Source organism: Lasioglossum baleicum, unplaced genomic scaffold (genome assembly GCF_051020765.1).
Source record: "Lasioglossum baleicum unplaced genomic scaffold, iyLasBale1 scaffold0021, whole genome shotgun sequence".
NCBI lineage: Eukaryota > Metazoa > Arthropoda > Insecta > Hymenoptera > Halictidae > Lasioglossum > Lasioglossum baleicum.
Window position 1 is genome coordinate 222,541 of NW_027469081.1, and position 25,799 is coordinate 248,339.

Below are 25,799 nucleotides of genomic sequence, written 5' to 3' on the forward strand. Positions count from 1 at the left end.
TGAGCATACCGCCAACCGGTTGATACCGGTCAGTGGACCGTGGACCGTGGGCCGTGGGATTCAGTGGGATTGGGATTGGGATCCGCGGCAGGGCAATCCAATCCAATCCGCGCGGTGGCGGGCGCGCACTGGCGCGCACTCTCCTCTCGACGATCGGAGCGGCGCTTGGCGAGGCGACTGAGGCTGAGACGAGAGAGCGAGTTGCATCGAGACGCGCGAGACAGTGGTGCCCGTGCCCGTATGTGTCTCGTTCGGTGGGTCGCCGTCGGCCATTGTCTCTGACATGGAAGCCCATCAAAATGGCAGAGGTCGTGCAGATGTTTTTGTTCCTATATAAATCGAAATACCGTCGGAAAGGGGGCCAGTGCCGTGAGGTGATACGGGATCAGTGCGGTGTAATCGCGGTGCCGTGGCCGTTACTGTGGGCGGTGCTGATCTGCTGGGTGGTGCACGTAACCGCTGCCGCCTCTTCCTCCTCGACGTCGCTCGCGACGAATACGACCTGCGACACGGAGAGCTGCGTCAACGGCGACTGTGTCAATGGCACCTGCGTCTGCCACGAGGGTTGGCAGGGCACTGCCTGCCAATTCTGCGGCGGAAAAGTCAGGTAAGCGGTAAGCCCAACGAGTCCTGGTCCGACAAAAAATCTACGTCCGTAGACCTGCGAATATCGGCGTGTCGACGACTGGAACCGAGACACCGGGACCCTCGCGTGCTACGGACCTCTCGAAGCGTCCAGGAAATGCACAAAAGCTCGCGTTTCACAATTGCGCGCGTCGATACGCTGCGAATCATGGTACAGGTTAAAAGCACGGGTCAACTAATCTTTCCGATCACCGTTGTCCCACCGACACCGACAGACCGACTATTTATTTAGACTGGACCCTCGCGTGCTAGGAATCGCGTAAGCGTCCAGGAAATGCATAGAATTGCGCTCCGATATGCAGTTTACTCTGCAGGTTGACCGCATCCTGGCGTATCAGGGATCGCATAAGTATGTATTCGGGAAACGCGCAACACACCGGAATTTCGCGCGCGTCGCGTCGCGTCGATACGCTTTAACGTGCAGGTTAAGCAACGGTACATGATTCTCGCGAGCGTCTCGCCAGGCTCGTGATTCACCATCGAATATGTATTTACTTATACTTATTGCTCGGCCCGCGCCGCGCCGTCAACGCGTGTCCTCCCGTCCTCCCCCATTCAACCGACGCGACGCGACGCGACGCGACACGACACGTAAATAATCAGCAGAGCGCGAGAACGTGCGAGCATGCAGCTTCCTCGGATTTAATTGCTCGTTTCGCGGCCTTTCGGAAGGGGAACCCGGTCCCGGTCATTGTCTGGGGACTCGGGTTCGCGTTGGGACAGAGTTAATCAGGACACTCGCGATTATAACGGTGATCGGCTAATAGGTCGTCGCCTGTCGTCTGTCACCGTCGCGTCGCCGCCACTGTGTACCAGGCCTCTTCCCGGTGCTGGTATTAGATTTTACGACGGATCGATTCGCCGGCTTTAAACTTGACTGGGAAACCACCGGCTCCCGACACTGTCAAGGGTGGTTCTTCAAACGACCCTAAGCGCAACGATCATCGAATCGCGACGTCGCGCGTCGACGCGATGTTCCATTACTTCGAAATTCTAGCTGATACGAAAAAATGATTTAAACGAAATTTCTACGATATAGAAGAGAGTATACGATGATTGTATCTACATATTTGATTTTGTAGTAAATCCGCAGTCTGGTTGAATCGATTGACAAATTTCGATGAAATTTGTATAATTTGCTATTTTGCAAATATAACTTTTCCAACATTTTTTCATTCGTTCCACGTCACCGACTGAATTAATGCTGTTAGCCTCCCAGAACAATCGAAGTCGTTCGGTCGATTTCAGAAAAAAGTTATTTTCTGATTTAGTACGAGTGTTGCAAATAGCAAGAAACGGAAGCGGAGTAAAAGTTTTCTTCTTCCTCTGGTGATTTGAACGAGCTGAAGCTAACGCGCATCGATATCCTGAAATTCTTCTCAATTTTTCTGCTCTTTTGAAATCGCACCCACCCAGTTCCGTGAAAAATGCATAAAATCTCACTTAGTATTTTCCCTCTGTTCAAACAGGGGGAAATGAGAGAGAAATAGTCGAGAACGAAGACAAATTTTTTAAATAAAATTTTTTCTGCACCAAGGGTTGAAAGACCCCTTGGAAAATTCTTTTGCACTTGAAACACGACATCCTGTATACGCGCGTGCACTCCGTAGCCGTAGCAACAACGCACGCACCCTCTCGTCTCACAGTGTTTTGTTCGCGGCCGTAAGTTCATGTTAATGCGGATCCCCGGAGGCGCGGTTATTTCCAGCGTCAATTATTCACGAGTACACGATGAAAATTTCAAACGACTTCTTCTTCTGCTTCTGCTTCTTCTTCTTCTTCTTCGACCACGAATTCAGGTTAAGTTTGCGATTCTAAGGTATACTCTCGATCGAATCGACGTTCGCAGTCGTAGAGAACAATCGAATTCTGTTTTGCGCGCGCATCGATAAAGGAGATTTATCAATCTTGATCCGAACACGATCTCTCGTAGCTCGGACTTTATCGGACGTTTCTACAACGTGTAACTTGGGAAAAATAGAGCCGCGTCGTCTATAAAAATGTGAGTTAGCCTAAAAAGATCCGCAGTTTAATAATTTCAAGCGGTACGAAAAAACGAGCACCATTCTACCCGGTGACGCTTAGAACCGTGTCCGATTCGGGTAAGTTTGCTCATCCGAAATGTAAACACGATGCAGCCGCAGGTTGCGATGGTCAATGAGCGGTGACGCGACAATGTTGATTAGTTAGTCCGGCTCCCCCCCCCCCCCCCTCCGTGTAGTGTACCAATTTCAGGGCTGCTAATTCGTATGAGGTAGCCGTACGCGGGCTTTTTGTTTGTCCGCATTTCGCACCTGTACCCCCCCCCCCACCTCCTTTCCCGTCTATTATTGAGCGGCCTAATAAACGGTCAAAGCGGCCTTTGAATTCTGCTTATTAATTCCCATTCCGGTCCGCCTCGTATCTGGAACTATGGCGGTCCGTTGACCATGGAATTCCTGTATGGCTGCTGACTGTACGTGTACATACATGGTGTCCGTGATGCATAGAACCGTGTTACACCGTGCTGAAACGTTACATACTTAAAAAAATATAGTCTTTTTAAGCAGTTTTTTCAATCATTTTCACATTACGGGAGTTCGGTGCACTAAATTCGTTTGCTTTCGACAAGTTGGTAAAAATTTAATCTGGCACGCATGAAACGAGAAAGATCGCTATTTGTCATCGGTCACTCGGAGAACTAGATCACATATTGATATAATAATATGTATATGTATAGATTCCTATAAAATCATTACATAATTGAAGGAAGCAAAACGATCATCGGAAGACAAAGTCTAGCAAATGACGTGTCAATTTGTTCTTGTTAGTTAGTCAGCAAAATGGTAAGAAGTGTGATTGGTACAAGAGAGTTTTTCGCAATCTCAAGGCGATCTGAACGTTAACATGTAACGCTAGACTAGTTTGTTTTTTCTTTAACGAGTCAGAAAAATATGCGTAAAAGCTAATATCTCTGACATAGCCGATGATACCCGAAATTTTCTCTCCGTTCTAGACACGAAGGTGATCGATACCCTTTGCAGGAAGGACTAATTAAGGCCCGCTAATTGGCAGGTTCTCACCGACGCGACGAGCAGAATTTTACGATCTACCGGTATGATAAGTATAGAAATACTTTCGCGAGTCGGTGTAATTTCGAGATGGCCGCGACGAATGGCCTCGCGCGGAGCGTCGCGATTGTCAAGGGTAACGACGTTTCGTCGTACAAACCGCGGAGCAACTGTTTATTCATTACATATCTCGGTATAGCATGTGATATATCGGCTAGACGATTGGGACACTGTTTGCTCGTGTTACCAGGTTGCGAATAACGATACGGACGCGCGTAGGGATAACCGAATCGATAACCGGTGAACGCGTTAAGGCCGTTCTCGCGTTCACCTTATCATAGGATTAATTACCGTGATTATGGGTGTAATCACTCTTGCGAAGCAATTGGATCTGTTTAAGCCGGGATTAATGAGCATTCACGAGAGCTTTGCGCTCTCCCCAACAACGCCGCGCCGCGCGGCGCCGTCAGAAACGATTCTCCGATAGATTATTGTTTTCCCTGATATGTATGTACCTTGCATTCGGTTGGTTGCAGAAGCACAGATAGTTTACCGCAGAAATTTTGCAGTGAGAGCCAAAGAAAAGCCGCGAAGACCGGCGGCGCTTTGCGAGATTACCGATATCGGCCGGAGATACGATAATATCGTACCGATCGAGGATTAAGAATGACGGAAGCGGCGGCAGCTTCGAGGGAGAAATAATCTCGTTATTCGTGTCGAATCGGGCAGAATCGCAGACAGAAGAGCGCGACCAATTCGAAGGTGATCGTCGAGCGCCGAGGCATCGATTCCGTGGAATTTCGCGTATCGATCCGGGTGCAGCATCGTGAGGAGACGCAAGGACGGGCAGGCAGGCAACGTGAACCGCAGGTCTCTCGATGGACACAGGAGGAATTCGTAAAAAGTCCGCCATCCGGAATTGTACCGGTTCTGGTCGCCGAAGCCGGTTTCGTCCGCGTAGCCCGGTGGCTAACCTGTTCGAAACCGATCGAACGATGGCGGAAGAGCCGGCACACGATATCGGGTGACGATCGTTGTCTACGAGACAACTCCTGATCCTTTGGACGTACCCGTACCTGCACGTTGCGCCGCGCCGCGCCGCCATCCTTTCATGGAGGAAGAGTAGGCGACTTTATGGACGAGGTGACATTCAGAACGCTTTCGAATTTCCCAAGACCGTCTCGTTGCGTACCTGGCTTTGGAGCTCGACGCCGCGCCGCGCCGCGCCGTACGCGAACGTGATTCATCTGCGACTCTGATTTAATTAATCACCGACTACACATAACAGACTGGATGTTAGTTGACGCAGTTTTTGCCTTGCAACGTGCACGATCGCGTTCGTTGTCTCTCGAATAGAATTCGAGCTCGATCGAGCTTAGCAAGCTGCTCTGGAAATCTACGGGTTGAATTTCCTCGGGCGAAAATTGGCGAACTTGTACGTCTTCCCGTCCACGTTACTCTTCCACGGTGCAATCAGTGGCACCGTGCCGGTTTCCTGGCAGCTCGCGCTCCGTTTTATCCATCCTCCATCCTATCATTGAATTATGAAGGGACTAAAACTTTCTACATATAATACTCTATCGGCAGAGCGTCGCCTCCGGAGTCCGGAGAGGATTGCAAAGGGAAGAGACGGGACGAAAGGGATATGAACGCTCGACATCTCGTGGACCTCGCGAACTCTCGTTCGATTAAAACCGTAGGAGTTGAATCGAATCGAAACGAACCGAAGCGAACCGAAACCGATACGATTGAGTCGAGGGATAAACGCGATTGTTGATTCTACGGGGTCGACTCGAATCGATCGCTTCGCCGAACCGCCTCGTTTTTGCTTAATTTTACACCAGCCGGCACGCGACCTTTGATATGCCCCCCGGTACGCCCCTTTTCTCTGTCGTGCAATGACGCGCGAATGCGCTCGAGCCCAGGTGCATTTGAAATGGAAATTCGTGTTGCATAAGGTGGGAAATCTTTCGAAAACATTGTATGAATTTTTTACCGCTTGTACTGCGCGGCCTAGATGCATTTTTAATGATTTCGAGCACCGAGGAAAAATAAGAGCAAGAGGAAAAATACGTTGTCCGATTTTTTCACCGGATCCATCATCTTTATTTTCTATATTTGAACCATTAACATCCACACGGTCGCCTTTATGCGTAGAGATTAGAGCATGCTAGGGCCCATACAGGAAATAACGATCGTTAAGCGGTGGTCGTGTTAGCGTGACACCGAGGGACAAATTAAGTTGGAAAAAAATGAGGGATGAACGGATGGGAGTTGATCAAATTTGCCGGTTTATAGGACAAAACGGTTCGAATCTGTTTTATCGCGTCCTCTCGTGGTTTAGTAGTTAAAAAGATTCGACGCGACTGAAGCGCGCTAAAAAAATCTATAAAAAGTTTGTTATCGAGCATCGCATCGACCACGTGCGACAAATTTTCCATTGTTCGGACTGCCATGCCGTCCGAATTAGCCGATGACGAAATTAGGCGTCGGGACGCACAAACCGTTTATAAAATAACCGCGCGGCCGAAAGTTTATTTTTGCATAAACCCGCGCCGCGCCGGAACGAGAATACACAAACGATACCGCGATTCCCAGATCGATTTATTTTATTTAACTCGCTAACCAAGCGACCTCGATCGCAAATATCGGAATAGGAACAATTAAAATCGAGCCGGGGTTACCTGCTGGCGCGCTTTGTTTGCGAATAAACGCGAATACGTAGATAAACAAGTAGCGGAATATCGAACAGAATGTTACGAGGTGCTCAAACACCGGCAGGAAGATCGAATAAAATTTGTGACGTTCAGTCTCAGTGGACAAAGCTTGCAGGAGACAAAAGAGCTCGCAGTAACGACTAATAACAGAAGGATCCGCAGAGTGGCAGTTATCTCGGTGCGAGAGCACTACACCTACACCTCGTTACAACTTTCTCCGGGAGTCTACTAAAAATGTTAGCCGGAACTTGTTCCTGGGCTGGAACAAGTCTTTCTTTAAACTCGCATTGATTTCGTTGGACTTGAACATTTGAATAATTTTATGATCGGACTATTGATTGTACCCTCGATTTCTTAATGTAATGTATTTCTGAATGATACGGTACGGTGCGGTGCGGTGCGGTGCGGTGCGGTGTTGCGACAGCGAATAGAAAATGCGTGTCGTGCTTCACGCGGTACAGGAAGAATACCAAATTGTGTCGATCCTCGGAACGCAGATATGTATTGCTTTTGTATTCTGATTCTGATAGAATGTCCAGACGCTCTCTCTAAGATCGCGTGATGTATATATGTACATATGTAGTTTGGTACTTTAGACTGTAGACGAGCAAAAGAGCAGCTACTTTTTTTTTATATAAGAGTCGTTCAAGGCAAACGCGGGGTAAATCAACATTTGTTTGGTTTAACACCACGTCTCAAGGGTTGTTCAATCGCCATTAGTATTTTTACGTTCCATAGGACTTTTACTGAATTCCTCGTGATCCGATGAGTAACTGTTTTGACTTGCACCATTTTGCATCGAACGTCTCATATATGTATACACATATCGTTCCACTCGGTGAATTTTGGTTAGACACCCGGTATAGCACGAATCCACTATTGCGTGCTTATTATAAAAGTAACTGGAAGAGAATAACGCGCGCGCGCGCCGTGGAATGAACTGATTTTTTATAGACCAATTAAATGCACGTTTCATTACTTCCTCGGGTACAATTTATGCTCCGATGAGAGCTGGAGGAGTGTAGATCGCGCACAGGAAGACCTCGGCGCGGCGTCTGTTCCATTCAGCAGAAATTTTTGCGAAGTCGTGAATTATGTCATTAGAGTATAATACTGTGGAATCTGAATTGCTTTATGTATAAACATTCGAGCATGAAAATAGATTAATGGCTCTATACTGGTCTCGTAAAAAACAAAACAATACGATATTAGGTATACATATTCTGAAGTAACGAATCACATTTCTAGAATATAATCGTTGTTTTAATGAGTATTGTGTGCTCTGGTTTGTGAATTGTTACGTATTGTTCGAAGCTCAATTACAGTAACGCTGCTGTATTTGTTTGATTCGGAATATGTAATAGTATGTAGACACGGTAACAAACACGGTAAATAAGCAAATAGACAGCCACATAGATAGACACCTTGCGATACTTTAGCCTTGTGACCCACAAGTAGGGGACTTTCGATAATATAATATTACAACAGAATATGTAAAACAATTCTGTGTCAAGAGAAAAGGAATCAAATAAAAATGGAGAGGAGAGACGAGCTTCCCGTTCGAGCTAACAGTTTGTTGATATGTAGTTCCAGATGAAACGTCTGGTTTCGCGGTCAGAATAACACCTCCGATGGTTGTCTCCGGCAGGCAGTTTGCTCTCAATCGAGTTCCTTGGAATTGTCAGTGTTTAAGAGATAGTCCAATAAACGCATCGGCGAGCCAAGAGACGTCGCGCGTCGACGTGTCCGCCCTAGAGAGACGGGGGGGGGGGGGAGAGAGAGAGAGAGAGAGAGAGAATGGTCGTTTTATTGTTTCAGGTCTTAAGGGGACAGTTATAAATTCCCTATTGTCGTTGCACGGAGGGCCGCGCTCGCATTCTCCGTTCCAATTTACCGCGTTTCTTTTAATAGCCGACTCGACACGACTCGAGTCGAGTCGAGTCGAATCCTTCGTTTGCTCAGTTTGCTGGAACTGTTTAGGCAAGTCCATCGCGCGTTTCGTTAGTTGTTGCACAGAGAAATTTTAGCAATCAAGAGAGAGAGAGAGAGAGAGAGAGAGAGAGAGAGAGAGAGAGAGAGAGAGAGAGAGAGAGAGAGAGAGAGAGAGAGAGAGAGAGAGAAAGAGAGAGAGAAAAAGTTATATGTACCACCAAGTAGATCAGTTTAGTTTCGCTAATGATTTTGGATGAAACGTCCACATGAAGTGAATCTGTACACCTTTCATTGTGGACGATGAATTAGTCGGGACGTAAGTACATGCAAAGCGAAGAAGCGTGCGTAAATTCGCTTTAACGCCAACGTTTTACGCAAGGAGCAAACGGTCGTCGAACCGCCGCGCCGCGCGCCGCCGTGACTCATCGGGAGGCTTCGTTATTGAAAGAATATTATTTTCTGCTAACGAGAACGATGCCCGACGAGATAATCGTCTTTGCGAAATTCACCGACAAGCGTTACACCAGCCAGCATCGCAATTACCAACGTTATCTGTGTTTCCGACTGTCCGAATTCGAGCAAAGGGAAACTACGGATCGCAAGCTACGATCCGAATGCATCTTTTTGATTTATCGTTGAACCTTCCCTCTGGAGCACACCGGGATCAAGATCACCGAGCTCGTAAATAAACTTAAACGCTCTGCCGCGTCGGGAAAATAAATTTCAGATAAGAAGAAATCAGCGGGACATCGTCGCGCAATTCGCGTGAGGTGACCGATGAATTATTCACCGGAGAAACGTCGAAGAACAATGGCGTTGCGAGCTTGGCAAATCACTTAAATATATTGATTTTTTTCATTGGAACGCGTTTCTTGGTTGCTGATTATCGCCGCGGTTTAGATTCTCTTTCTTTGGATTTGGAATTCTGGTGAAGAACATTCTTCGGTATAATCTACTTTTCCAACTAAATCTGAATACATACGTACACATCTATCGTAAAGTGCAATCTTCCTGCTTCAATTTAAGCCCGAGAATGTTAAGAAATGCGAGGATTAAAACGATTACTTGTTCAAGAAACAATTAACATGAAACGAAGAAACAATCATACTCGTATACAACGGAATGAAAACGTTCCGAAAAATTGGAATCTGTATTCCCGGGAAGAAGCGTGAACGGCGGTCGAACAGTGCTTCCGTGTTCCCCAGCTTGTCGACCCATTTCCACATTGTTTACGAAATAATGTTTCACGCAGAGATGTTGACGTTTCGCCCGGGCCTGTCTGCGGCACGTGCTGGCGTCGTAAATCCCCGATCAGAATTGATGTTACGCAAAGCGCAAAGTATGCTCGTACGTCCATCGGGGCTCTCGCGCGTGTGCGTTTTCTCTGAGGTCGTTTTTATTACCTCTCTATACTCACCATCGTGAACACTGTAGTTGTCGGAGCCGAACATATTGTTATTCCCCGAGCGTCGGCCGACCGACAATGCCGTATCCGTTTTCGGGATGCAATCATCCCTGTAAATGCGTTTGCTCGATAACCCTGCGCAGGTGTCTTTCATCGAGCATCTGCTTCTCTCCCGCTCTGCAGCCGCATTTTTACCGAGTACGTTCGTTACGTTCTCGCCGACGCGCGACGCGCGTCGCGACGCGTTTCAGCGGTGAGAATCGTTAGGATAAACGAGATTCCATTGAATCGCGAATTAAACCAGCAAATCTACTAAGAATTATGTATGTTGTATTTGGACTCGACTTTTCGTGAAATCTATTGCTTTCGCAGCGAATCTCTAGCAGATCCACCGTCGTAACGATGACAACTATTATAATAATGTCACGAACAATTTCCCGCTAATTGCCAGGCAAATTACACGTTTGTTGCTCACTGATGGATTAATGCTAATCTCCGGCATCATCGCGACGCTGACGCGGGATTTATCAAGGTTTATCAACGCGCAATTATCATCTCTCGTACGACATCTTTTTCCGGAATTTTTTGTTCGAAATAGCACTGTTTCGCGTGATATTCCCGAGTATTGGAATACTCGCTATGCGATTACGCGGATATTACGAGGATCGATTACCGCAAAAAAGACTGCGTCAAGTTCCGTTGATAAACGACGTCTACTTTTTTGCTCGGACTCTTGCCTAGGATTGTCAGCAATTTACTCGGCAATTCGAATCTCCCTTTGTCTTATTTTTCGTATTGTTTACGATCCGTGATAAGGCGTGTTAATCTTCTCTCGAGCATGTTCAAGGTTTTCAAGCGAGACCGCTCGTTCAGCGACTTCCCGTCGTCATTCAAGTTTAACAAAGAACGCGAGAAACGTGTGATACACCGGCATTACCATTTTATCAGTTTACAGGCTTATTATCATACTCCGCTATTTCTAATTGCCGCTTGTCTCTTCGTGTTACGCGAATGCGCTTCGGTTTCGAATCGGGAATATAGAGGAGAAAATGGGAGAAAGCATTTTTCATCGAAATAAAAATGTTCTCCGATCCCCCGTGTACACCTACAGGAAGATAACAAAAAATCGTCAGTGTATTCATCGGGATTTTTCCATTTCCCCGCTGAAAGGATGAAAGATGCGCCGAGCATTTTTCTCCGCCATATTGTCGGGCGTCCTGCTCGTCGCTTTTCCATAATCTGTTGTTCGCAGAACTCGGAGGCAACGCGACGCGAGGCGGCGCGGCGCATCCACGATGGAAATTCTACCTGGTGCCGTGCCGATACTTTCTCTTTCGAAGCGTGTTCCGGGCCGCGTGAGCTCGCGAAGGTCGCCGGTTCCTTTACAGTTTACAGTTTACAGTTTACAGTTTACAGTTTACAGACTCGGCACTTCCGGTGCCTCTGGATTCTCATTAGCGGCCGAGGCGAGAGTGCCTCGTCGTCGTCTGCGGAGATTGCTTCGCGCGATGAATCCCCTTCAGACTTTTCCACCAGGCAGGCGACTTCCGCCCTGGCGCAAAACCCATTTTATTCGCGGTGTAATCGCGTTTCGCCTCGTTCTCGCGGAAACCGTTTGAAACGCGTCAAGTGGCGTTAGGCTTAAACAACAGACGAGAACGCTCGGCCCTGTGTTCGCCGTATACAGAAGATTTGCAAGGATCCGCGTGCCGCGACAAAGATCAACAAGATCAACCTATTCTTCTTCAAAATTTTCCGTACAATTCGTTTAATGAATTCGCGACGGTAGCGAACGCGTTATGTATGTAGTAACAAATGTGTATCGAGTGGTTTGGAGGATAACGTTTGCTGGTTTCGAGGATAAGGTTGACGGTGTTTGTATTTGGCAGGCTGTCGGAGCCGATGGGTCAGATCCACGACGGGGTGGGGAACTATTCGGCGGACGTGAAGTGTTCCTGGCTGATCGAGAGCAACCCGAACTACACGATCCGGATGCACGTGAAACAGTTCGCGACCGAATGCGGCTGGGATCACCTGTACATTTACGACGGTGACAGTGTCGAGGCGCCGCTGTTGGCCGTCTTTTCCGGCCTGATGCACAAGGATGGCTACCACGTGCGACGTGTGCCGGAAGTGATCGCCCGCTCCGGAAGCGCGTTGCTACACTTCTACTCGGACGTCGCCTACAACATGAGCGGCTTCAATATTACTTATAAGATCAACGCTTGCCCGAGCAGGTACGCAACGGATACGTTGTCTTGTCTCTCTGTTTGTTCAATCAGATAGGATCATTTGTTTGCCGACCGTATGCGTATTTATCTGTGTGCGCTTCCACCCTGTCATTTCCTCTCTTCCTCTCTTCCTCTCTTCCTCTCTTCCTCTCTTCCTAGTTCCGCTTTCGTTTTTCTCGTCGAGAGGCTGTTTGCGCGGCGCATACAATGGTTTGTTTGACAAGTCTCCTGCAACAGCTGGTTTACCTTTTCCCTTTTTCTTCTTTTTTTTCTTGAAATCTTTCCGTGTCCCGTGTCCCCGTGTTCCTCCTCTTTTTCCGGTGAAATCGGTGCCTTTTTTGTCGTTCGCTCCCCCAGCAGCGAAGATATTTGTTCATCGATTAAACAAATGTTTATCCCTGCACTCCCGTACACCTGATAAGCGTGTGTTTGCCAGGTGATTATACGAAGATACAGATCGGACACGTGTGTCGCGCGCGCGTCCTTTAACCGCTTCCTGTTTGATCATAAATCTGAAAGATAAAACACGATTCCTTTGGAACGGTGTTTTCACCCTTCGGGTCGTTTTATCGAAGGAAATGACAAATTGAATTTATACATGTGTGTATGTATAACGCTATTTCCAGTGGTTTTGAAAAGTTTTCGAAATTGCTTAGGTATTCGCACACGGACTGCTCGGGACATGGCGTGTGCATCGACGGTGTTTGCACATGCGACGCCACGTGGACCGGCGAGGCTTGCGAGGTTCAAGTCTGCCCGAACAATTGTTCGCACAGTTACGGGCAGGGCGAATGCAACCGCGAATCGCACCACTGCGACTGCGTCCACGGTTACAACGGTGAGGATGCGCGTTTGTGTTTCTCTGGCTACCGGAAGCTTGGCTCGAAATCGAAACCAGTCGCACGGAAAACCGCTGACACGCCTGGAAAGTTATTCTCAGAGTCGAAACCGAAATGTTGACGGGTTCGCGCGTTTTGCAACTTGCCTCTCTATCCGTGGACTTGCATTCGACTAAACTCGGCGGACTGTGGCCGTAGGTCCAGGGGATCGACGAGTTCGTGCCGATCGCGCCGATCTGCCAAATTAAAATTGTACGATGCTCGAAGACAAATCGAAGACACGCTGAATTTTAACCGAGAACGGTTGTCGATATTTTTCAACTCGTCTGTCTGATTTCGTGTAGGAAAATATTTGATTTTTCATTTTCGCGATGATGATTTTCGTTATTGAAAATGATTGTACGCGGTAACTGTGTCTAAAGGTTTAGCAGCTTAGACTCTAAGAATTTGTCTAGCCAAGTTTCGAGGTGCCGATCGGTAGGCCCAGGGAGTTGTCTGACGACATTTTGATGATTCAGGCGCAGACTGCAGCCAGAGGAGCGATAGAGGTTTCTGGGAAACCGTGACGTACACAGACTTCTCGCCAGAGGGTTCAGCTAGTCACTGCTCCATCGTCTGGAAGGATTCCTTGTATGTGGTCGGAGGCGAGAGCTTCCACCGTGCCAAGATGATATACGTTTACGATTACAATGGGAACGTTTGGGAGATACCTCGCATCGAGGAGAAAGTTCCGTTGCCCCGGTACGCTCACTCGTGCGTGCTGTTCGGCGACAAGATATTCATGTATGGCGGGGTTGTAGAGAATTCCACGGTGACAAATGAGATTTGGGCGTTCGACGTGTCCGCCAAAGTTTGGGAGAACGTTACCGTGCACGATAACTGCCACAGCAACAAGACCATGTGCGGCCCCCTAAAGGTGATATATATATATATATATATATACAGGGTCATCCGTTTTTAAACGGCCAAACGTTAACCAGCTCTGGAGGACCCCAAATGGAACAACTTTTACCCCTATCACTTTTTTTGTTTCGGCCTTGATTTCCAAATAATTGCAAAAAACCATAATTTTTTGAGTTTACATAAAATTAAATATCTCATGACTCCAACGATGAATCTTGATGGTTTTTCCTTTGTTTAGTTTAAAATAAGTAGGGACATCTTTTTTATTGAATAAACTTTTTCGTATGACCTTCGGATCATGGTCTTTTCGGCGTGGGGCACACCGTGGAGCCTGAAAGGAATAAGTTGGAAAGTGGCGGTGTGTGCCCCACGCCAAAAAAACCATGATCCGAAGGTCACACGAAAAAGTTTATTCAATAAAAAAGATGCCCCTACCTATTTTAAACTAAACAAAGGAAAAACCATCAAGATTCATCATTGGAGTCCTGAGATATTTAATTTTATGTAAACTCAAAAAATTATGGTTTTTTGCAATTATCTGGAAATCAAGGCCGAAACAAAAAAAGTAATAGCGGTAAAAGTTGTTCCATTTGGGGTCCTCCAGAGCTGGTTAACGTTTGGCCGTTTAAAAACGGATGACCCTGTATACGTATACAGGGTGAGTCCGAAGAAACAGAACACCTAAATATCGCCGTTACTTTTCGTTGTACAAAGAAACTTCTTAGGCCAAAGTTACACTGTTTGAAGGGCCACATGTAACGGTGTAAGGGAAAACATTTTCAAGGTCATTTTTTTACAAGATTTCAAGGTCATTGATATTTTTTTTAAATCGCATGAGGTATTTTTCAATACATGAATCGATGCAGCTTGACATTCGTTATAGAAAAGTACTAACCCATGTACATATGTCGAAAAGTTAGTAGTTCAGGAGATATTTCAATTTAAATAACTCTAAAACACCATTACATCATAGTCGTACTAATTGTAAGACGTTAGCGTTTACTTGCTAGTGTAAATTGAAGAGTTGATATTGAAATTGAAGTTGAAATGGAAAAATTGACATTGAAATTGAAATTGATGTTAGCGTTTATTTACTTGTGTAACGTCTTACAATTAGTACGACAGTAATGGCGTTTTAGAGTTATTTAAATTGAAATATCTCGTCAACTACTAACTTTTCGACATACATAGGTTAGTACTTTTCTATAACGAATGTCCAGTTGCATCGATTCATGTATTGAAAAATATCTGATTCCATTTAAAGAAACATCGATGACCTTGAAATCTCGTTAAAAAAACGACCTCGACAATGTTTTCCCTTACACCGTTACATGTGGCCCTTCAAACAGTGTAACTTTGGCCTAAGAAGTTTCTTTGTACAACGAACAGTAACGAAGATACATATTTAAGTGTTCTGTTTCTTCGGACTCACCCCGTATATCTTAATCTTAGCAACACGTTTCCAACAACATTTTCGAAAATGATTCGAACGGCTCGCGGTAGTTGAATTATGGTGTTCTAACGCGATCCTTGACACAGGTAGCTGGACACACCGCGACTCTGGTGCAGAGCCACGGTAAGAAGGAGAAGATGGTCGTGATCTTCGGTTACTCGCCTCAATACGGCTACCTGAACGTGGTCCAGGAGTACTGTTTGAGCACACGCGAATGGCAAATAGTCGAAACAATCGGTTTCCCCGTGAAAGGCGGCTACGGGCACACTTCGGCTTACGATCCCCTAACGAACCTGATCTACGTGTACGGCGGCTACGTGTCCGAGTCCCAAAGCACGCAGGTGTTGACCAGTAGATTGTTCTCTTATCATCCGAATTATCGCGAGTGGAAGTTGCTCACCTCGGCGCCATCCGCTCGTTTCTTTCACACGGCCGTATTTGTCTCCGGCGGTTTGATGATCGTGTTCGGCGGCAACATGCACAACGATACGAATCATTCGGACGGCACCAGGTGTTATTCCGCGGACACCATAGCGTACGACGTGACCTGCGACTCGTGGCACCAGTTTCCCATGCCGAAGGAAATCACCGATCTGCCTAGGTACGGGCATAGCGCTACCGTCTTCGAGAAGTCCATGTATATTTACGGGGGATTCGATGGACAGATGCTGTCCGACATGCTCAGGTGAGGGAAAAACATTTCTTGCCAGTTGCCACTTCTTCCGCTCTTCCATTCTGGACAAGGAAGACTAACGTTCCAATTAACGATTCAAAATTAGCAGCTATTCTTCGGTTTGAATCTATGATTGTGTCCCGACAGATACACGCCGGGGAATTGCGATCATCCGACGAACCAGATGCAGTGTTTGAACTCGAGAACAGGAGTGAAGTGTGTCTGGGACAAGCGTGAGAACAAGTGTGTGCAGATCACCTCGATACCGCGACACTTTCTGATGGCCGACGATATGCACGACGGGATCTACACGAGATGCCTGGACGACACACCGCCACGCGGCATGACATCCCACACAGAGCTGTGCAAGGTGCTCTCGGACTGCATGGCATGCGTGCAGACCTCCTACAACTGCGTCTGGTGCGGGAAAACCTGCTCGCACGAAATATGCCGGGACAATGCGAACGCGCCGCCGACAAAGGCGATCAAGGATCTGGAGCAGTGCGACGCTCATACCGGCATCGAGTGCCTGCAGTTGCACACGTGCCACGCATGCACTAGCAACCCCCACTGCATCTGGTCCTGGTCGAACGGACCGGATCGGTGCAAGCCCCACTCTAAAGCTCGCGAGGTCGGTTCGATTGCAAAACCATCGATCGATAAAGGGACGAACGTTTATCTCGAACGAGTGGATCCTAAAGTATGCCGCGCGCCGTTCTATCGCTAGATTCATAGTTTTTTATGTGTTTTCGAGCCTATTCTTTCGAGATCAACGTTTATCTTCTTGTGGGAGATCCAATAATAAATAGTCGATGGTTCTAGATTGATGGTATACCTGTATATGTATGTAGAGAAAAAGCGTTACATCGTGGGATATGGTTTTTGCAGGTGACCATTTTGAACGGGACTATCCAAGCGCAGCGTTTGTCCATCGAAACCTGTCGCGGTCCATGCGTGGAATACAATTCCTGCAAGAACTGCACAGAGTCGGATTGCATCTGGTGCCAGAACGAGAGGAAATGCGTCGACACGAATGCATACCTAGCAAGTTTCCCTTACGGACAGTGCCGAGAATGGACTACGAGTGACACCAAGTGTCGTCCCACCGAGACGGGGAAGGAATGGTGTACATTTTACTCGTCTTGCGCGGCGTGTCGCTCGGATCTTGGGTGTGGCTGGTGCGACGATGGTTCTGGAACCGGAAAAGGGTTGTGTTTGCGCGGCGGAGCACGAGGTCCTAGCAGTAAAAGCGCTGACACGTGTCCGTTTGAACGGTGGTATTTTACCAAATGTCCTAGTAAGTCAAGGCCACAGTGTTCCGTGTTCCCTAATATTCCGTAGTTGTCACGGTCTTCGGAAGAGATCACCGGTCGAAACTATAGTCGCAACGCAAACGATTCAACTTGTTGGTTCGCAATTCAAAATGGCGTACTACCGTTTCAAATTTCGAACGAGAAATCTTTCATTATGAATTATAGACTGTTAAAAATTGTGGGTGTAGAGCGTGTCTCGAGACAGGAAAATTGTCAACGAGTAGAAAGAGAGCCCGCGAACTCGGCAGGATTAAACGCAAATTAAAGTAGAGGAAATGTGGTTGGACGATGGTGCAAAGTTTTCATGTTTTCTAAACGATGATTGCAGCTTGCCAATGCAATGGCCACAGCAAGTGTCTTCCAAACAGCAGCGTGTGCATCCAGCCATGCGGAAATTTGACGTATGGGCCTCACTGCGACAAATGCATACCCGGCTATTACGGGAACCCCCTGAACGGAGCGACTTGCCAACGTAAATTACCTTGATCGTTAGATTAAAGTCGAATCTGTCGATAGCGAGCGGTCGTTCAATTAGACCTTTCCGTTGCAGCCTGCTTTTGCAACAATCAAGGCACGCAATGCAGCAGCGAGACGGGGAAGTGTTTCTGCACGACGAAAGGCATCATTGGGGATCATTGCGAGCGATGCGACGTGTCTAGTCTCTACCACGGGGATCCTACAAACAAGGGATCGTGTTTTTGTGAGTGACCGAATTTTTAAATACACGCGTATTTGTGGCTTCTATGGGTTGCTGTAAGCACTGTGTCGCGCAATGGTTATTTTCCATAAAAATCCAAAGTTTAGTTATCGATATGTAAATTCCCATTTCAACGAATATGTGTTTCTTTTCGTAGACGATTTGGCGATCGATTACCAATTCACGTTCAACTTGAGCAAGAAAGAGGATCGCCAGTACAGAGCCATCAACTTCAAGAACTCGCCACCGAAGCCCGACATCGACGCAGAGTTTTCCATTACGTGTTCCGTTCTCGCCAAGATGAATGTCACGATCAAAAAGGCGAACACACCGGAGATACCGTTGCTGCTTGGCGCGAATTGCACCACCAATATGTACAAGCACCGTTTCAGCAAAGCGGACTACAGTTTCGGCAGCGAGGACAACAACACGTTGACCACGTTCTACGTCTACGTGTACGACTTTCAGCCACCGGTGTGGATCCAGATCTCCTTCTCGCAGTATTCCAAGCTGAATCTCCAACAGTTCTTCATCACATTTTGCACGTGAGTCTCTAAAACGCTTTCGTCCTCGAGAAAAGAATATTCAATCTTATCGGGTGTATTCGAAACGGTGTTATATTTTTTTTCCCGATCTGTGTATCGCACAAGAGAGAAACGACGAAGGAGAATTGTAATATTCCATCGAGCGTTTTCTTCTTCTTTTTTTTTCTTCTTCAAAATTGTCTACGCTTTTGTGTTGTCCTAAGCCTCAGGCAGTACTTACTTGTAAACTAGAGATTACATGCCACCACCCAGGTGCTTCCTCGCTCTATTATTGGTGGCCGCAGTCCTCTGGAAGATTAAACAAAAGTATGACATGTACAGAAGAAGACAGAGACACTTTGTAGAGATGGAGCAGATGGCGAACAGGCCGTTCAGCCAAGTGCTAGTCGAAATCGAGAGGCGGGACGTCAGCAATTCGGACTCGGAACGGAGCGAGTCCGAAGTGACCAATTGCCGTAAGAAGAAAAAGGTTTGCATCTTGATCGACTACGACTACTTTAAAGAATTATGTAATACATAGATTAGACATTAGACTGTTGACTCCAGCCGATTTTCTAGCTTTTGCTCAGCCGGAGCCAGTTGATTTAGCTCGCTGTGCAGAGTTCAAGGATGGATTTGTTCTAAATTGGCTAACGGTTTCAGGATGCCCCTAGTCCGATCGCGTTGGAGCCCTGTTGCGGCAACAGAGCCGCGGTCCTGTCGTTGCTAGTCAGATTGCCTACTGGCGGTGAACCGTACACGCCGGCCGGCCAGAGCGCCGGCTTAGCAGTAGCGTCTGCGTTAGTTACACTGGGTAGTCCGCGAAGGCCTTCTCAGGAATTGACCACGAAGGAGCCGAAGAAGACTCGGAAGTCCGCCAGTCAGCACCCGGACTCCACCTGCATTTAGCGATAAGACAGAACGAAGGGACAAACGACGGACGATCGTATAGAAATATACGATTATAGTATATAGAAAACCGTGGGTGAGACAGACGATAAGCCTTATTCTGTGATCTTGCCTCGAGACGCCGAACGGCCAGGAGGAGGAAGATTCTTGACCTTTCGAACTCTACTCGAGCGAAATGTGATTTTAATCGCGCGGCGAACCTTCGTTTCATTTTACGCCGCGCGCCATCACCCGGTTCGTGATATATGCTAATTATATCCTGGAATTCCCTGACGGGGAATCGAATCGTAACGATGCATCGTACCGCAACGGCCAGCCGACGAGCATCCAGCGTTGCATCCGTTCGAAGGATTCGGACCGGCTAATTTCACGTCGATCGGACTGCGGATCTTTATGCGCTTTGTCGCGTAGTTGAATCCGTCAAGAATGCAGGAGAGCGAACGCGTATGTTCAGAATATTATTAGGCTTGGTTATTTTACGTTGACCACGAGAAATATTATACCGGGCGCGCAACGGATTTCTACCTTGTCCGGATTTTCATACGGTAACATGTGAAAATCGAAATTTGCATCAAGATCCGCAGTCGTATGGTACTCCCGATGCGAAAAACAACGAGCCTCGGAGTCCTGCGGTTCTCGCGTTCGCGAACCCTCTTCCGGAAGCTTTGGCTTCTGGATTTCTTTCTATCTGCAGATTATTGCGTCGATGCCTATATCCTGTCTTTAACTTCAACATCAACTTTTCTTCTGCATGTATTTTCTATAATTTCAAACTTCTGTTCATTCTCTTTCAAACGCGTCGCGAATTGTTTAATTTGTGTAAAAGAAAATTTTCTGTCGCTTCTAATCAGCTGGCTACCGCATAGTTACGCTTAAAGCGATCTTTTAACCGAATTAAAAAAATTCAAGACGCGTTTAGAAGATGAAGAAGAGTAGAATTTTAAAATGATGCAACACATATATAACAAATGATTGCATGAAGCTGTATTACAAACATATGCGACAGGATTTATGCACGATCCCAATAAATATAGGGCAGACCTGACGTCGAATGTATTTCTGCGCCACGGTATCGGGTTTATCGATCGAACGACGGTACATTTCAGGGCAACCGCCGTGTCGATAGGGTAAACCGCAAGATGTAATCGACAGAAAAATACATCTCCGTTATTTTTAACCCGAGTATGTGGCCCAAAATCCCACAAGACATCAGCTCTACCCTCTATGTACATTATTTGTATATAAATCGATTGGACGGTCGTTTCATTTCCGTCGAAAGCCCCAACGGGGTTGTTCTTCTTTACTTTTCAATCCTCGTACACCTCTCGATTCAAAATTCACCCATTTCTATTTTATATATCACAAGTTCTTTTCTTTATCTGTGATGGTGTTGTCATTTCAATCAACGAGATTATCAACAGACATTTAATTGGTGGAATCGAATCGTAAAACAAAACAGGGTGAAAATGGTGAAAAATCTTTCGTGCGATTTTTCAGGAAGTCTACTTGTCGAGAAGCGTACGAGGGTTTTCATTCAAATTTTGGTTCGTCGACCGTACAGTTTTCAATGGATTTATGCGAGAGGTTTGACGGGGAGGACACAATTCATTTTGTAAAACTGTAAATACGTGTGTCGCGCATCTCCGAGCCGAAAAGCGATCGCGATTCGCGCGTCAGTTGAAAAATGCGATGCGAGTAAATTGTACAGATAAATTGGCTCGAGAGGATGGGGGGGGGAGATGAGGAGGAAGAGGAGAGTCTCCAGCAGGATGTAAAAATTCAATTCTAAATTAAAAACAGACGAACGAAGACGACGCGGATCTTAGCGGAGACGCGATTCTTCTCGGATAGCGCCATCGCCTCCGCGTTCACGTTAGAACCTTGTGCCAAATCATTTTTCATATTGGTGTTATCGAGAGAGAGAGAGAGACAGGATTCTACCAAACGAAAAAACCGTTACACGTTTTTTTAACGACAAAAAAATTACGAAAGTTGCAAACATACCCGCTGCCTCGTCTCCGTTCGTCTTTTGTGAGAACGAGCTGAAAGCACGATCGAAAAATCGAACCATCCGCGTTAGGTTTCTTTTGCAACGGGATGTTCGTTGTGGAAATGTTCCCGAGCTTTCGGTCGTGCGATGCTCGGCGTAATTTTAACATGTAACGAAACATAGGGGAAGAAGAAGGATGTGGACGTTGCAATAAGATCGAACTATCGTTTTATATATGTTTTCGTTTCGCTGCATGATGGTGGCGATACATTCCTGCACCAAGCCGAATCTCGCGTTGCAATATTTTTGCTCAGTGGAGAAAAATGATCGGTATTTTGTTTTGCGGGCTGTGGTTTTCGGCGGCTTCCATCGCGAAATTCAAGCCAATCTCGTATTTCGATTCCTCTTCCGAGTTGACGAACAGCTTCCGGCGATCGAGTTCCGACGATCGTCTCTCCGTTTTCCAAAGAATTACCGGCAAAACCGATCTCCAGCGAAGACTGCGAACCGAAGAGTGTCTTCAATTTGGCGCTTTTCGATCAGTGTTTTTAGTGCGAGGACCACTCGGTGGTCACACACACACTGCTCAACATAGTCGGGGATTTATCTTACGATTTAGAGATAAGATTTTTACGAGACTTTTGAGTTCTACGGCACGAGCAGCTTGTTGCAACGTCGAGGCGATCCGATTATGTTGAATGGTATTGGTCGTAAAGCTTGCGTGCATTGGGCGTGTCGCCGCGGCTCGTTTTTAATTATTGTACAGCACGGATCGAGTGCAATGCATTTTAATTTTACCATGTAATACTCATCGAGTTTCGTTCACTCACTCACTCTCTCTTTCTCTCTAATGTATCTAGAGTCTTCGTTGTGAGGGTGCGACCGGTCGCGAGGGCGTAGATCCTCGAATTCTTACAGAGAATTTATTTATTCGTATCGTTTCTCTGTCCCGCCGGCACGGTCGCATCCGCGCGAGCAGCGTGGTGTACATTTTATTACCGTGAAGATAATTTAATTTTTTATACAACTGTTTCATTTTTCTTTCTTTTTTTTCATTTCTATTCGAGCGACCAAAGCTTCTTCGCCCGGCGCTTTTCGTTCGTCGCCGATGTGAGAGTTTAGTTGTACATACGAGTAGATGTTATGTTATTTAAACGTAGCGGTATATCGGACGTATTGCTCAACAACTGAGTAGAGTTTTCTCGTTCGTTTCGGGAATACTCTTTTTTTTTCTCTCTTTTCTCTTTTCTCGCCTCTTTTGTAAGCTTCCGTTGTGCGGCGAAACGCGTTATGTTCGACCGGTTTAGAAAATGATGAAAGTATTTCGCTGAAGATAACGCGTTTCGCATGCTCGGGACGACGGCTAACCGTATTTCTTCGTCCCTGATCTCTTCTTGTCGTCTACACCCCTGGCAAAAGGTATTCGATCGAGCTAATCAAGCGTCTGCCATTATATTTATTTACATATTTGACAAGTTCGTTGGCGACTTTTAACAAAAAAATTACCACATATTTTTATAGTTTTATCTTGCGCAGAAAATTCATAAGAACAATTCCTTATTTTTGTTCGAAACTTTTGACTATTGTACAAGAAATGTGTTCGATGTAAGACATTTTCGTATACAACTCATGAACGATGATGTACATTTAGTGATAGAAAAGCGGAACGATACTGTACGCATGTTATACACATAGTTTCATATGTGACTAGATAACAAAGAATGTAACAGTACATCGAATGAATTTTTTGAAAGATGTTTTGAATTCCGATCGAAGATTTTTTCAGCCAGGGGTAAAACCGCATCAGTCGCATTCCTTGACACTGCCAAGATTGATCAACCCCCTTCATAATTTCTACGATCGATTTGTCTTCGAAACCCGAGCTATTAAACCATTGATATCACCGAGCCCTATAGTGCCTGATTTGATTCGTTCGTTTTATATCGATTATATTGTTCTACACGATAAGTCTGTACATTGTATTAAACTTCCTAGACGATCTTTCGCAAAGATGTCTCCAGAGTTACTCTAGAAAAGCTTCGAGAGTATTTTCCACAACCCAGTGCCGAGTCGCGAGACCCGGCCACTCCAACTTGATAGCGATGCATGCCGAGTGCCGAGTGTCGAGGTACTTTGCTCAAGTAGAACCGCAACGGTGCTACGAAAATCGATTGCTTCATCTTTTTTTTCAAGATTCGCAATGTTGTCTCGAGACAAAGAACTTGACTGGTTTACCACCATCGTTGTTAGTTACGTTTTTTCAGTATTTCTAACATTTCTATCGATTACGAAGATAAGGGAGTGCGTCGACCCGTGAGAATGATTTCTGTAAGCAGGTAGGTAGGTAGGTAGGTATATACATCCTACGACATAGCTTGCAACAATTTTTCGAGGGCACAATCAAAAATATTTATTTTTATTGAACGTTCAGCGGAGAAGCAATACCACCGACGAGATAATACAACATTAGCATAACTCTGACAATGAGCTGTGGCAGTGCGCATACCGCATACATCTTATTGTTAGACCATATATGTATACTTATAGACAGTGGCGCACCCAGGATGTAATCTTGGGGGGGGGGCGAGTTGAACCCAGCCCTAGGTTTTGCGTGATGATCTTTTTTTTAAGCCAAAACATCTATCAACGGTACCCAGGGCTATTCCGCGATTTTAATTTTGGAAGCTGAACATTTTTTTCTTGGTGGGGGACTTGGCCCCCTGGGTGCGCCACTGCTTATAGACACGGTGCAGATACTTTTGACTGTGGCAAAGATCATTCAGATCATGGTAGAACGTGACGTCACAGTTTCGAAAGATGTACATGCTATGCTCATCGACAGCGCCTACCAGCTTGGCTTATGAGGGTGAGGGGGTATACCCGGAAAGAATGGACAGGATAATTTCAAAGAATTTGGCATTTTATCATGAAATAATCGGTGGTCAATGATACCGCTGAACGGGGCGTTAAACTAATGGAGGATCATAATAAAATTTTATATAGAAACAAAGAAAATGAAATTTTGACACGTCATTTAGGGGCAGGGCTCGCTCTAGCGGTTACGACGCCCCGGGCAAAAAAACAAATTGCCGCCCCTTTTTAAGCACTAACAGAGAGTATATGAGAGTGCTCACGCCCGGGTTTTGGCCGTGCCGCTTTTGTCTCCACATCATGTTTAGCCTGGAACAGCTCCTACATCATCTTTAGCATGGAACAGAACCTACATCATCTTTAGCAAGAAACAGAACCCACTTTACTGTTAGCACATCTGACGACATCTGTGACAATCTGTGTCGCTCGAATATTTCTCTTACGCCCTCTAGGATATATTCTGACTGGAGTGAGAAACAGGAGGCCACCAGAGGCCACCGACGGCATTTCGTCGGTGCAGAAAACACTGTATCGTGTTAGCAACGCGCCCGCGCGCTACACTCACCAACGTACCTTTACTATATCCGTGTGCGCTGCTTGTGCGCTTATGCCAGCCACAATCTATTTTTAGCACTTGCCATGTTGCCATGTTCTATTGCTTTACGGCGGAAGCGAAACTGAAATTCGGCTGTCGAGCCGTCGAGCGTATGAATCGCAATCTGGAGCTAGCATTCGAGTCCCCGTGCAGCGGGGATTTTTTTTTAATTTTTATTTTTCATTACTTTTTTAACCTTCCAAAAAATTAAAAATGTAAAAACTATGTTCAAAATATGTATTCATTTTAAATAGAAACGTTTTGTTACTGTCATAATTGCATTAATAAAAATTGGTATATGATCGAGAACAGGTTGATGGTATTTATTTGGACTGATTGGAGAATACGAAAATGCAGGAAGTATTTTTTAGTTTATGAAACAATTTGTAGATTTATTAGTTGTCAAACAAATAATAAAATAAATTGTATAATATATATAAATTGATTTTATACTAGCATACACAAGTTTATTTATTAAAAAATACAGTCATAACTATAATTATAATAGAATTTCATAAAATGTATATTGAGGTTATTGCAAACTCATCTTTTTTCGCAATGATGCTCTAATTTCATTGCTTCTCTCGAATGTCCATTTCCTTCCGAGACAGTGGCGTTTCTAGCAGGTGTAAATAAAAAATGTTGATATAAAATGTATCATAATTAAACTACAATTATTCTAATAACGTGGAATGTAGTACATATTAAGTTTTAGTTACCCGGATTTTCTTCTTCGACGTTAAGCACTCTTTACTGCTTCTCGTAATTTACGTATATGCAACATTAGGGTGGACCTTATTTTTCGACCATGAAATTTTTTTGGTCCCGTAAACCAGAATTGTGACAAATGTTGAGAAAATGGTCTGGAAAAATTTTGGGGCCGTTTGAATAATGGGAAAATGAGTTTTTAATGGAAAATGGGAATTTTTTAAATCTTGACATAAATAGACGTTATGATATATCGTTGAATTTGTCTTTTTTCTCTTTAAGAATCCATATATAGCATAAACAGTTGTTGATAGAAAAAACATCCGTGACCTTGAAAACTTTAA

At 45.7% G+C, this 25,799-nt stretch overlaps 1 protein-coding gene across 4 annotated transcripts; it reads left to right on the forward strand.

Moving 5' to 3' along the window:
• Positions 1-35: 35 nt before the first annotated feature.
• Dsd (attractin-like protein dsd) lies at positions 36-23,311 on the forward strand. 4 transcript variants are annotated; one of them, XM_076445222.1, is made up of 12 exons: positions 36-607; positions 11,639-11,986; positions 12,637-12,818; positions 13,338-13,735; positions 15,262-15,860; positions 15,996-16,479; positions 16,737-17,145; positions 17,490-17,633; positions 17,712-17,861; positions 18,016-18,403; positions 18,635-18,872; positions 19,046-23,311. In XM_076445222.1, the coding sequence occupies exons 1-12, from the start codon at positions 300-302 to the stop codon at positions 19,289-19,291; spliced, it is 3,894 nt and encodes a 1,297-aa protein (XP_076301337.1). In that variant the 5' UTR covers positions 36-299; the 3' UTR covers positions 19,292-23,311. The 4 variants fall into 4 exon arrangements, with proteins under 4 accessions (XP_076301337.1, XP_076301338.1, XP_076301339.1 ...); XM_076445223.1 differs by having other exon boundaries at positions 18,656-18,872; XM_076445224.1 differs by lacking the exon at positions 36-607 and adding an exon at positions 3,641-3,739.
• The last annotated feature ends 2,488 nt before the right edge of the window (positions 23,312-25,799 follow it).

Coding starts and splice junctions, on each gene's coding strand:
- Dsd (XM_076445222.1), top strand. CDS start 300: ATGGCAGAGGTCGTGCAGATGTTTTTGTTCCTATATAAATCGAAATAC. Junction 13,736..15,261: donor CCATGTGCGGCCCCCTAAAG/GTGATATATATA, acceptor TCCTTGACACAG/GTAGCTGGACACACCGCGAC. Junction 18,873..19,045: donor ATTGCCGTAAGAAGAAAAAG/GTTTGCATCTTG, acceptor TAACGGTTTCAG/GATGCCCCTAGTCCGATCGC.